At 49.9% G+C, this 13,114-nt stretch overlaps 5 protein-coding genes across 5 annotated transcripts; 2 read left to right on the top strand and 3 right to left on the bottom strand.

Moving 5' to 3' along the window:
* Nucleotides 1–690: 690 nt before the first annotated feature.
* Nucleotides 691–1,770, bottom strand: K444DRAFT_435869 (uncharacterized protein). Its single transcript, XM_024872802.1, has 2 exons — nt 888–1,770; nt 691–836 (listed from the first exon to the last, which is right to left on the bottom strand). Exon 1 carries the CDS (start codon nt 1,508–1,510, stop codon nt 890–892), a length of 621 nt encoding a protein of 206 aa, XP_024734993.1. The 5' UTR covers nt 1,511–1,770; the 3' UTR covers nt 691–836; nt 888–889.
* On the bottom strand, nt 1,757–3,601 carry K444DRAFT_435266 (GTP binding protein-like protein). Its single transcript, XM_024872801.1, has 6 exons — nt 3,471–3,601; nt 3,396–3,416; nt 2,533–3,344; nt 2,196–2,304; nt 2,014–2,134; nt 1,757–1,949 (listed from the first exon to the last, which is right to left on the bottom strand). Exons 1-6 carry the CDS (start codon nt 3,489–3,491, stop codon nt 1,930–1,932), a joined length of 1,104 nt encoding a protein of 367 aa, XP_024734992.1. The 5' UTR covers nt 3,492–3,601; the 3' UTR covers nt 1,757–1,929.
* A 110-nt stretch (nt 3,602–3,711) lies between these two features.
* On the top strand, nt 3,712–4,657 carry K444DRAFT_532414 (3-oxo-5-alpha-steroid 4-dehydrogenase-like protein; the record flags this gene model as incomplete). The annotated part of the gene is made up of 2 exons (XM_024875077.1): nt 3,712–4,213; nt 4,260–4,657. The coding sequence occupies 2 exons, from the start codon at nt 3,712–3,714 to the stop codon at nt 4,655–4,657; spliced, it is 900 nt and encodes a 299-aa protein (XP_024734991.1).
* A 15-nt stretch (nt 4,658–4,672) lies between these two features.
* On the bottom strand, nt 4,673–5,457 carry K444DRAFT_532574 (uncharacterized protein; the record flags this gene model as incomplete). Its single annotated transcript, XM_024875088.1, has 2 exons — nt 4,673–5,290; nt 5,338–5,457. The coding sequence occupies 2 exons, from the start codon at nt 5,455–5,457 to the stop codon at nt 4,673–4,675; spliced, it is 738 nt and encodes a 245-aa protein (XP_024734990.1).
* Nucleotides 5,458–11,723: 6,266 nt separating this feature from the next.
* Nucleotides 11,724–12,154, top strand: K444DRAFT_631145 (uncharacterized protein; the record flags this gene model as incomplete). The annotated part of the gene is made up of 2 exons (XM_024883315.1): nt 11,724–11,726; nt 11,840–12,154. The coding sequence occupies 2 exons, from the start codon at nt 11,724–11,726 to the stop codon at nt 12,152–12,154; spliced, it is 318 nt and encodes a 105-aa protein (XP_024734989.1).
* Between the last annotated feature and the right edge of the window lie 960 nt (nt 12,155–13,114).

Below are 13,114 nucleotides of genomic sequence, written 5' to 3'. Positions count from 1 at the left end.
CTGGCCCTGCCACTCATTGGCACTGCCAGCTTTCCGTCGCCGGCGAGTCCCCGCCTATGTTGCTGCTGCAGAATCGCTAGATCGCTCCTCTGTGTTCCTCCCAGCAGCCCCCAACTACGTTATTAGCCATGTCTCGCGGCTTCAGCGTCCACTTGGCACGCGGACTCTCTAGGGCCATGGCCCGTCCCTTCTCACACACCCACCCACCTGCCGAGCACGAGGCTTCAGAAGAGGCCAAGTCTAAGGCATAAACGGCCACTTTGGCAATGGGGGCTTGCCCCAAGTTGGCCGATGTCGTTCCTCTGTCAGCAATCAATGGTGCCATCCCAGGACGTGGATGTCGATATCAGGGCTGGCCATTGGAAGATTTCGTCGAGGGTCCAAGCGAATTCCTTCTCGGCTTCGTTCCAAGTGGCTCGTCTAGCTGGGCTGCCTGAGGGGATGCTTGCGTGGTCAAATATCATTATCTTCGAAGATACTAATGTTTTGGATGTTAGCCCTCTTCGGCCGCCGAGGAGGGATGCTCTCAAAAAGGCCGTTTAGGGAATTAGCTCGACGAGATTGGCTAAGATCGAGGATCTCAGACTCAGAGTCGAGCCTGAAGGCTGAAATGCTCCTAGCGGAGCGGGTCACACCTCGAAAGAGGCTGCTAGTTCCTCACCCAATGCAGGAATTAACGTCGCATGGCGCATCCTTTTGCTTTTGGCTTGGCTTCCATTATCGTAGCATCGAAATTGCGCCGTATGGTGGCACCGTGGGAGGAGTTGATAAAGCAAAGATCAGCGTAGAAGATCCGCCGCCGTCCTTTCGTGCCGTCAGCCTCTTCTCGCCATTTTCTGCTTTTGTTGTCAGTGTTCTCCATCGTCGTTTTGAGTCAGGGTTTCTGCCCTCAAATAAACTGGCTCTGGAGTCGGTGGCTTCTTATCGAGGCTAGGGCACGTTCCCTGTCACTACCCTGTAACAGGCTTACCTCAGCAGGCACTTTTCGGACAACTTCAGGCTCCACGAGCCGTTGAGAACTTGAGCAGCATGTTGCACCTCGTCGCGTTCCGTGCCACGAGCCGGGCCTCGTCCAAGGCTCAATGCCCTCCCTGGTCGGTGGGAGAAACACCAGACCGGAGTCACAGGCCATCCAGACAGCTCGGCGGTACGAGGGCGAATTTGAACGGTGGAGTTGAGCATAAATCTGTCGAATTGGTCTCGCGCATCCTAATTTCAAGAAATGACTGGCTGGTGTTTTTTCTCGGTGCGGTCTGCTCATAGGCTGAATTGACCCCCCTGAAGGAAAGCCTCGCTGATTTTCAGTGGTGCGCGAGGCGCTGAAGACGCGATGGACCGCTGCATGTCCGTGCACTTGCCGTCTTGTGGCTGCACTGTTCACATCCACTTCCAGATTGAATGCCATTGTCCTCGCCATCCCCTGAGACTCGGCTATGCAGCTTGGAACCCATGAAGCTTGTTCTCCGACTACTTGCGGGATGAATGTGGCTGGCTGTCTGGGGTAAAACATCTCGGACGAAAACCGATAGCGGAGACATCAAAAACAATCCTGCGAGACTAAATGCGGCAAAAGCCTGGTCAAGTTGTGAGAAATATGTTCTTTTTTAGGCTGTCTTCCACTTGTCCTCCACCATAGGTCTCTGATCAACCAATACCTCCCGGGAGGGTTGGAGGATACTATAGTGGGAAAGTTAGCAAGAAAAATTCTGTTGGCCACTATTGCCCGCTTCAATGGGTTTGTAATGTTTGACCGAGAGTGCTGCCGTCGAGATCTGCCAAAAGCTCCAGTCATTTACATAAGATCCATCTTCATGTGATCTAATCTCCTGATACTTTTCTCGCAACCGCAGTTGTTGAAAGTCTTGTTTTACCGTCTTAGCAGGTTGTTGGGCTTGGATGACAGAGTGACATGTAAGTGTCTGACGGATCCTATCGTTTGATGATGGTGACTGAAGATCGATCAGCGAGAAGGTCCTAAAAACGAGCTCACTTTTAGGAAAACGGGGTACATACTGATATCTTCATCTTTCAATTCATGGGAGAGCCCAACTCTTTGAGGTTGGTGCTTCACTGACTTGCCATAGACAATTGCTACTCGAAAATGTTCGACTATGGTTTTGTGGATGGCGTTACACTTGAACGGTCAGCGAATTATTCCTGGTGTAGAACATGACTTGAGAGAGTCAGCCACTTACAAAGTCCTCAACGGTACACTTTGTGGAACGTAGGACGACGGGTTGAGTATAGTCGGGTAATTTCCCTTTAGGCTTTGTGTATACCCTCACCAGGTTGAGCTTCTCCCACCTGCACGGACATTAGCTCAAGTAATATACCATTAATTGATGAGTTATGAACCCGGGACTTCCAAGGGTACCACGAGGTCGTTAATTGGCCCTGTACTGAGGTTGGCAGACCATATAGACACACGTGATCCACACCCCTTTTAGCGATCACTCGACTTAGGAGACGAGTCGGGATGCTTTCTCATTCGTTGGAATGAATAGTCAAGTCGGCTTGTAAAGAGCAACTTACATCTGTTCCATCAGCTCATCAATGTTCCACCCATGTTCTGACGAAATTGGACATGCATTCGGAATTCTGTACAGCAGATCCAACTCCTCTATCGATATGGCATCAATTTTATTGAGGGCATATATAACCGGAATATAGCTTCTGCTCTTAGCCTCCAGGACATCGATGAGGTCGTCGATCGTTGCATCACATCGAATTGCAATATCTGCGGAGGATATCTTGTATTCGCCCATAACAGCCTTAATTTCGTCGTGGTCGATGTGGGTAAGGGGAACCGTATTTGTGATGCTGATACCTCCCTTGTCTTTCTTCCTGAAAACAATATTAGGTGGTTGCTTGTTGATCCGAATGCCAAAGCCTTCCAGCTCGGCCTCAATAACCTTTTTGTCCGTAAGGGGCTTATTGACATCGAGGACGATGAATATTAGATGGCAAGTCTTGGCAACGGCAATAACTTGTCGACCTCTTCCCTTTCCATCCTTGGCTCCTTGGATAATACCAGGCAAATCTAACATTTGTATTTTCGCTCCGTTGTATACCACTTGGCCTGGTACAGTTGTCAAAGTTGTGAATTCGTAGGCGGCGGCCTCGGAGTGTTGACCAGTAAGTTTGCTCATGAGTGTACTCTTTCCCACAGAAGGGAATCCTATGAAACCCACACTGGCAACACCAGTTCTGGCGACGTCGAAACCTGCCCCACCTCCACCACCGCTCGTTGTGGGAGTAAGAAGCTCGCGTTTTAACTTGGCGAGTTTGGCTTTCAGTTGGCCAAGATGGAAGGATGTAGCCTTGTTCTTTTGGGTTTTGGCCATCTAATAATACGTAAGATTTGTTCTCAAGGAGGTGATAGAGATACGACATACTTCGGCCTCGATGTCCTTGATCTGTGGTGGGTATTAGCCCCTGATATTCCCATCCATGCGGGGGTATTTTCTTACCTTGTCTACGGTAGTCGCCATGATTGTGGATGCCAACAAAAACAGCTAGAGAGGGCACTTTGCGTTCAAAGGTGCTGATTGCGGATGTTCTGCTGATGTGCGGAGATCCAACTTTTTGACATCCGCTTGGTCCGTGCACGCCTTCAGCCTTGTCAAGTTGTCACGTGGATAACGCCTCTTGATTTCAAATTCTCAAAACACTTTTTGAGATTCACTTGGTCTTCTTTCAACCGAACCAAACATGGATCCAGCGCGACTCTGCCAAATATTCTTCAGTCTTGGGACCGTTGTTGATGTTGGTGGACCTCTGATACCGCCATTCAGAGAATATATCATGAATTATGGCTCTCGAAGCACCACCTCAACTTCAACTTCTTCAGCCCGCCACCAGAACACTTTCGCCTGGCTCCTGGAATATATTGGATCATTTCAAGTACCTCATACATGGTTCACACATTACTACGTGATCTCAGTCGCGTCGTCAGTCTTTTGGGCCGTCCAAATATCCACGCAAGGAACGGCTTTCGAATTTTTGGCATCACTTTCGAAGTCAAGGCCGGCAACAATGACTATGAATCAAGTCTTCTTGGCCTGGCTATTAATGACTATCCAAGGGACGAGACGTCTGTACGAGTCCATTGCTTTCACGAAGCCATCTCAGTCTAAGATGTGGGCTGGAATGTGGATTATCGGAATGGCATTCTATGTTTTCATGGGAATATCCGTTTGGATTGAAGGAATCAGTGTGTTCCCTGGCCTAATTCCATGTTCAGTGACTGACTTTCCCAGCTTCCCTGAAGTATCGTGGACCACAAAGAACTTTCCTGGAGTTTTCAACACCAACGGTGAGGACTTTGATTGCAGTTCCAATGTTCCTAGTCGCATCTGGCGTCCAGTACGAATGCCATAAACACCTTGCAAGCCTCAAGAAGTATACCCTTCCCAGACAATTCTGGTTTCAGTGGGTAGTTTGTCCACACTATACCAGCGAATGCCTGATCTATCTGGCAATTGCTATCGCTGTAAGCCCACAAGGCCAGATGCTAAACAGGACAGTATTGGCAGGGTTGGGTTTCGTGGCATCCAATCTCGCAGTAACTGCAGATTCAACGAGAAAATGGTATATTGAGAAGTTCGGTATCGAGAAGGTAGCTGGTCGTTGGCGGATGATTCCTTATGTTTACTGAAGCACAATTTTCTCTTCAGCGGCTGCCAAATATTCCAAATTTGGCCCCCAATTTTGACACCTTGATGACATCTCGATAAGTGAGGCTCGTTCGTGGGAGGCGCTTGAATCGTCCTTCGATAATCTCGTCTGTGCTGCGGAGAAGCTTCCAGTTTGACACCGTAGAGGGACCAAGATTTATCTCCTCCTCAACTTCTGCAATGCCATGAAGATGGTCAGTGTAAATCTCACCAGTTGTGATCAACAAGCTTCGAGGTTCCTGTAGGATTTTCCATTTTGGCTCAGTCTCGGTAGTTCCTTCTTCTTTGGTGCCATAAACGTCAAGACAAATTGACGATCCCAAGCTCACAGTACAGACAACCGGATGATAAGCTGCGCCGTCCTTATGAGGCATTATACCCTGTCCGGGAAGATATTCGTTGATGAGAACGTGGTTGGGGCTGCCATGAGGGCTATCCGAAAACATGTGCTTCTGCGGATCGGATGCAGTGAGAGGAATAGAGTGGATTCGTGTGATAATGGGCTCAATTAACCACTTCGGCAGCGAGGTATCGAGGAGTGTGTTCTTGGCAAGCTCTGACGGCCATGTTTGAAGTCGTCTTTTCGAGAGCTGTTTCCATCGAGGCTTGGGGATCTTGCCAGGTAAGCCCTTACTCTCACTAGCAGTCAAAACTACCCTACCTTATCCAACAACGCCTGCTCCTCCAAATCACTGATGAACTCCGATATGTAGAAAGCGCTGGATGGGAGGCCTTGAATTCTATAGTTCTCAAGACACGCTGATCCTGTTAGTGAAGCCATTGCATTTGGCATAGCAAATGGGAGTTTCTGCGAGGGACAATGATCAATAAATCACTGCGAACGTTCCGGGATGTGCGAGACGTTGCAGCCGACCCTCAGTTTCGCTCAGAGTTGAAGTCTCTTCACCTTTGCAGGTCTGCGACTGAAGAACAGGCAACGTCACAGTCGAATAAAGGAGAGATGTCAACTACAACAGGAAGCTGGAGAGAGGGCCTGAGAAGACGACAAGGGCCTGCTTGGCAGGAACAGCAACGGTTATGGAGGTGCGCGAACTGCTGGATCTCACAGCCGAATTGTTTGGACGGTATGAGGGTTCTGCTGGGTGTTCTTCGATCCGCCGGACATTGTCGGCGGAAACATGAGGTCAAGAGATGGCGACCCCTTTTCCCTTGGGCATGGATGATTCTTGATTTCATCCTGGTAGCTTTTAAGCCGCGTCGGCAGGGAAAAGTCGGTCAACGTAGCAGCCCGCCGTAACAGTAGCGAAGCCAATGTGGTGAAGGCTTCAACCTCGAGGCCGGCCTCTCTCTCCAAGATCACGACAAGCACCCCTAATTCAAGACCTGCACGCCTATAAAGCCTCTCTCATTGTCGCAAACGTTACCGTACATTGAGCACTGCCCCTTGGCCTTGTGCGCCAGCGAGCCTGCGAATACCCGCCTCACGAGGATTAGGACTCGGATGATCCTCCCTGTCCTTCCTCCTCCTCGACACTGCCAAAGTGTCTCCCAATAAACTGACCCACGATGATGTACAGGATAAGGAGGCCGTAGCGCTAGACCATATGGATGTGCAGGACAATGTGGAGGCCATTGCTGGGCAAAACAACGCGTCGCCCGATGAGCCTGGCGCAAAGCCTGATGGACAGAAGCGTGCAATGACTCCAAATGGCATCAGCTCGTCGCCGCCCCCGTTGCCCCAGGACGTTGCGATGGATTTGGTTCCGCGAAGCGTGTCCGGCGCCGACATCGAAGACGCCGGTCAGAAGAGCGACTCGGACGCAGAAACAATTGTGCTTCCCGGGAAGCATGGCCATTCACCTTCGAGGGTCCGAAAATCTATCAAACATGAAGACAAGAGCGAGGATGAAGTGATGACTGATGCTCCTGACATCAAGGATTTGGTGGAGCGGGATGAAGATGCGGCGTCGGCGCCGCGAGCAGAAAAGGCGACAATCGCGACTTCCTTGGGAAAGAGGAAACGAACCAAGAACGGAACCAGCAAAGATGACTCCGCCCACCTTGGGAACTCGAGCGGTCTCAGTTCTGTGCCCACCTCACCTGTAGCAACCACACGCTCCTCACTTTCGAAGCCTGCAGCGTCCGACTCGGACCTGTCCAAGTCTCCTTCGCCTCCAACTCGCCCTACCATTCGTGATAAAGCCAAATCGGCGGACAGAGTCCTCCCACGAAGGAAGCAGTACGCATCCGGGTCTGGTGATGAAGACGAAGCTGACGCTGAGTCCCAAGGAGTTGGCAGGCAACGGAGTTCTGGTGCAGACCACAAAGCGAACAGAGATGGACGTTCATCCTCGAAGCTTCAAGTTGACAACACCTCGCGGAAGCGGACCCGATCCATCTCGCCACATCCTCGAGGCCACAGGCGCAGCATCTCTACACAGCTACCTTCCAAATCTTCACACGGACTGAGCCACAAGAAGAAGCGCGTTCCTGCACCTCTGCAGTCCACCGAGTACCACTCCGACGACTCCTCTGCCAGCGGCAACTCACACCCTCGAAGTTCGCGTCTCCGGAATCTAGCAGCGCCGACGACCGGGGAATCCGCAATATCTCCTGCAAAAATGCCTCCACACAAGAAGCACGTCAATTCATCAGGCCAGACTTTATTGGCAATTGCCTGTTCTCGTGGCAAATTGGACATTGTCAAACAGAGATATGAAGAACGACCTGAAGATGTCAACCTTGCTGATAATGCCCTCAACACCCCTCTGCACATCGCAAGTCTGGAGGGATTTGTGGACATTGTACAATTTCTGATTCATACAGGTAGTTGCGAGCTCGACGCTGTCAATGATCTGAAAGACACCCCGCTCCACGATGCAGTTGACAACAAGAATGTTGAGGTAGTAAAACTGCTCCTCGACGCTGGAGCAAACCCCAGTCTTGCTAATACCGAAGGCAATGAGCCACTTGATAAGATAAGTGTGTATGGAGAGGGGGACGACGACGGCGACGACGGCGACGACGAAGACGACGAAGATTCAAAGGAAGATAGAGAAAAGGCGAGTGAGATGAGAGCAGCAATCATGGCAGCGAAGCAGAAATTTACCTCGACCGCTCGGCGTGAATCAGAAGATCAGATGCACGAGAACAGCGAGAGCCGTTTGTCTCATCCAAAGGAAAGCCCTCGACAGACTCCACCAGCTTTCGAAACGCAGACCTCGATGGGTCGAATGGGTGGCACGGCACGAAGGATAAAGACCAGCAACAGCCATCTTTGGATGACAGCTAATCCTGCAACCTTACAAAAAGCTGCCAGTGAAGGAGACGTTGGGGCGATAAGTCAGATCCTGAGTGTCAATCCAAACCTGAATGATGCGAAAGCGCTCTTCAATGCCGCCCGAGGTGGGCACGATGCCGTCATTAACCTCCTATTCGCTTTGGGAAATTTCAACGCAGACCCCGCCCCATTGGAGGGTGTACCACTGGAGCAATCAACTCCCATCCTTGCTGCTATTGGTAAAGACAAACATCTCGAAGTCATCAAACTATTCCTCGCACAAAGTGACTTTAACCCCACACTGCGTCACAGGGGAGAAACATACTACGAGATTGCAAAAAGGAAAGGTGGTCCAAAGTGGCAAGAAGAGGAAACGCTTCTAAAAGAAGCATTTGATAATTACCAGAAGACCCACAAATCTTCAAGCAAACTGCGATCTCCTGGACTTCGACGGGACGCCCGAGATACGGACCGTGATTCAAAGAAGTCTGCGAGGCATGACGACTGTCAAGCCCCTTCTCACAAAAGAAGTGCTTCAAGCCCAAAGAGCAAAGAGATCGAGTCAAACAAAAGTCAACACAGAAGCACTTCGTCATTAACTCAATCGAAAGATAGACAACCCCTCGGGAAACGAGGGCCTGGGCGCCCGAGGAAGGAAGAAAATATTGCTATGGCATTGTCAGACCGTGAATCGAGTCCTCCGGGACCTCCAAATCAGAAATCCCAGTCCAAGAAGGCCGAATCTGATACTCCTCTGTCAGAAAGCGATCCCATGGTCAAGCCGAGACGAAAACTTGTCACTAGAGGGGAGCGAGAGCTGGAAAAAAAGCGTCGTGCCAGTATTGCCTCGAATGCTTCTAGTGTTTCCATCAAAGACAAGCGTGAGCGCGGCTCTTCCGACACTAGGTCGGACAAGCTAGACGGAAAGTCTAGCCCTAACATTCCTCGCCTCTCCAAAAGCTCAACTTCTGGCGTCGGTGACAGGGAGTTGACATCGGACAAACAATCTTCAGAGAAAGATAGGGCGAGATCTCTCAAAAGAGACGATTCAAAGGACCGACTCAATGCTATTCGTGGCGAGAGCCCCGTCAAGAGACCTAGAAAGAGCGAAACACCCCCACGATCGAATATGCAAGAAGTGACCGCCGCATATGGCTCCGGTGGGAGCCCACAGAAGAGAAGAAAAGTAGATGCAGAAGCCGCAACAGGGCAGAAAGCAGAGAACACACCCAACTCTTCCCCGGAACATCGCACAACATTAGCGAAAACCGCCCTCTCACGGGAGAATACCTCTGGAAAATCAAACGCGGAGAGCAAAGCCAAGTCAGCTCGTTCTGGTCCAAAGCCAAGCGAAAATTCCGATGAACCCAGAGATTCAAACGGTAGCGACAAAGCTTCGTCGAGTCGTCCGGCGAAGTCTGCAAATTCAACCTCTAGCTCAGTCTCTGATCCATCCCAAAGAAAACCGAAACACTCGAGCGATCGAGCACCCAAGGAACCGTCAGATACACAAAGTGCTCAAATCAAGATCGAAGAGGAAGACGCCCAGCGCCAGGCCCAATTGCGACGTGAGAAAAAAGAAGCGGAAGCTGCACGTCAGAAAGAGCTAGAGGACGAGAAGGAAAGGGAAAAAGAAAAAGAGAGGATTGAAGTTGCTAGACAAGCTCGATTAGCTCGTGAACAAGCTGCGCGAGAGGAAGAAGAGAAACGTCAGCGAGAGGAGACCGAGCGGAAGGAGCGCCAACAAAGAGAGGACGCCGAAGCCCATAGTCGGGCGATGGAGGAACAGAGGATCCTTTACCTTGAGCAAGAAAGACTCAAACGAGAGGAATTGGAGCGCAGAAGGGCTGCAGCTTTGGAACAGCAACGAATTGAGCGAGCAAGAATTGAAAAAGAACGGAGGGAAGAACGCCTTGCAAAGCTGCCGCTTCTACTGAAGTGGTTCGATCAAGCAAGCGATCCACAAACTCCAGAAATTGCCAATCTTTTCAAGAGAATTGCTGGATACAGATACGATACCATCAAGCCGAAGGCCACTGGCCAGGCAATCGGTCGAGAACAGTGGATGCTTAATATTCACGTCGCGATACTTCTCGGCGAGAAAGACCTGCAACTGTCACGATGTGAGTTGGTTATTGATATCCGTAACGAACAAAGAAACTGACGGTTGCATTAGACACCGCCTGGGAACGCATACAATTGTCTCATGAGCAAAAGCGAGGCGTTTGGGGAACAGAAAATGGAATGATTCTTCTTAAAGATAATCTGTCCATCTTGAGAAAACAGGTGCCATCTCAACGCGAGCCAGCTCACGAAGTCTTCAAGAAAAATGAAACTCTATTCCTTGGTCTTGATTTATTTTTTGTCAAGGTACGTGCTAGTTAGTATTTTAGACTGAACATATCTTGCTAACAGTTGCAGATATCTGAGTTCATGTTCATCGTCCCCAGATTTCCTCATTTGCGGGGTGTTGAATTGCAAGTCAAGTACATGGAGCTACGGATACCTCAGACCATCGGGACGTCCGCAATGCCGTTCATCGAGAACAAATGGAAGCGGGATCCGAACACCCCAGTCGGCCAGCCTTTTGCACCGCAGCCAAGATTATATGTCAACGGTGAATTCATCAAAGAGGCCGAACCCCAAAAGACACGTTTGTTAAAAGAACCGCCTCCACTAGACAGGTTTCCCAGGCGATACGGAATTACCCGAGTGTATCCTGGGGAGCCTGACTACGAGGAAGTGTGTCGGAAACAGGGTCTCCTTGACCTGATCCCAGGATATCAAGCCTCGCCCACGTCTTCGGCCCATCCGAACCACGGAGAGGATCATACCAATGGCATCACACCCCCGAGATCGGACAAATCAAAATCCGTCAACGGTGGGAGCCCTCACCTGGGCTCTATATCCCACCAATTCCCAAATGGCACCAGCAAAACGAGCCCACCACCAAATGCTCCCAGCTGAATCGGCCTCGGGAGAAAACATACATTCTTACCGGGAACCATGTGGCAGTTCATCTCTTTAGCCCATCATATTTATTTGTATACCACACCGGCCGTTATGGGAGGGACAATTTGCTTAGATTATGGCTCACGTACTTGCACGGTTTACGAGATATGAGCTACACAGGCGTCACAGTGACTACACTGGATTCAAGGGAAAGGCTTTCGGCGTGTTTGCAGGGAATACAGGCGTTGTATAAAGTGCTTCTTTGTAATCATTTTAAAACGGGAAATGGGGCAGGTGTACAAAATCTCGAGCACAGATGTCATCAGTCATTACACTGAAGATCGTAAACCTCAAATGGAAAGCAGACGTAGCAAAATTTCCAGCCAAATGTCACGAATCGTGGCTTGGCATGCTAGACACAATGCAAGAGGAAAACTACGTACCGTGAAGCTTGATGTTTGTTGCACCACAATAAATGGACGAGTTGAAAAGGAGACGACTCACTTGAGATTCCTGGAGATGCTCCCCCTTACGCGTTCAGGTTATTCGCCATGACACAATCGCCGGTACTTTGAAGTTTTTCAGCGTTGCGTGTTCAAGTCTTCGTTGACGTCCTTTTCCAATCCAAGATTTTTTCTTTCTTTTCGAGATTCGGTATACCGTGTGCTACAATGTATTGACGCCATCTACGACGGGGAATGTGAAGCTGCCAATACACGCGTCTAGGAATCCTTGAAGAGGCGCACAACACTTTCAGTATGCACCGGAAGGCTTATTCTCTATATGAAAGGCCTAGGTAAGATTGAGGGAGAAGTCTCTAAGAGAGACTGGCTAACATCCCTCTCGCGACCATAATGGTAAGAGAAAAAGTCTAGGCCCTGAGAAAAGGACAGGCCTCATCGCCGTTGCTGTTCTCGCAATCACTGTCATCCTCTTGCTGATTACGAGAATTACAACCTCATACGACCAGGTCAATCCATTGGACCTTATCGATATCGAAAATTATTCACCGAGCCATGGGCTCTCGCAACACGATATTGGTGTTATCGTTGGGAAAGCCCCACCACCTGCTCCGATGTCTTCGGAAAATACACAATATGACTCGGTGCTTGGGGCGACGAAGCCTAAGAAAATGGCAGCCGTCCTCGAGACAAGACCACTCTCTCACCTCCTCCCTCTCATCCTCCACTTCTCTTCCGTCCTGTGTCCCGAGTGGCCAATCTACGTCTTCATGTCCCCGTCTGTCGTCGACATGCTCCAAAATCAGCAGTGTTTAATCATTTAATAGAGGATGGCATGGTAGAAATTAGAGGCCTTCCAATGGGTGTAGCAGTCGACGACCCATTCCACGATCCTCTCAAGAGAGCTAAGTTCTTAACGGGGCCTTGGTTTTAGGAGTCGCTCATGCCCGTGGAACATGTGCTTCTCTTCGGCGCGGACATCATGATTTGGTCTAAGTTGGAGCTGTCGCTTGATAATTTCTTGAAATACGATTTCATCGGGCGCCAATATCTGGCCAGAACCCAGACTCGGACGTCGAGGGTATACCCGAGTCAGTGGGACATTATCCTTGCGGAACAGGAACGCGACGATCAATATTGCTTGGAAGACGAGCTGGGCGAAATCAGTATCGATATATAGGGATGCGAATGGAGTCACAAGGACGCCTTTCGAGCATGAGTGGTTTTGGGATTTGATGACTACCAAGCCTATAGAGGTGAAGGGCAGAAAATGGGCGACGATGCCGCAAAGGAAGTCTCGTCGTTCTTTGCTGTTGGTGATTTTTGGGCAGACGGGCCTTTTGGCTATGGTGGGGCTCTGGTGAACCACGCAGATAGGCAGGTGGATATCTTGAAGTGGTGCCCGGAGTATAGCATCTCTCCTCTTTCGGACGGTGAAGAAGAGAGAGCTTGGGCTCTGCCTTGGAGTTTGAGGTAGTATATCAGATCTTGCGCTTACATTTCGGAATTTAGGCAGCCCAGTATTTGAAACACAAAGGGGCATCTGAATAAAATGCTCCTTCCTCTTAAGCACGTTTTATTCGGTTAATTCATATGTGGCTTGGCTTCGCTTGACTTGACTCTATGGAGAGACTGTATCGATAAGGGGGAGACAATAGACTCGGCTTCGGCTCAGTTACCAACCACCATTTCCACCTCAGTGGCAAGGATTAGCAAGCCAGAAAGAACTATTAAGTTACCCGGTAGTCGCCCGATCTCCTTTACAACGGTCCGAAAAAAACCAG

Source organism: Hyaloscypha bicolor, assembly GCF_002865645.1.
Source record: "Hyaloscypha bicolor E unplaced genomic scaffold K444scaffold_98, whole genome shotgun sequence".
Taxonomy (NCBI): Eukaryota; Fungi; Ascomycota; class Leotiomycetes; order Helotiales; family Hyaloscyphaceae; genus Hyaloscypha; species Hyaloscypha bicolor.
This window is presented reverse-complemented; position numbering and strand designations above follow the sequence as displayed.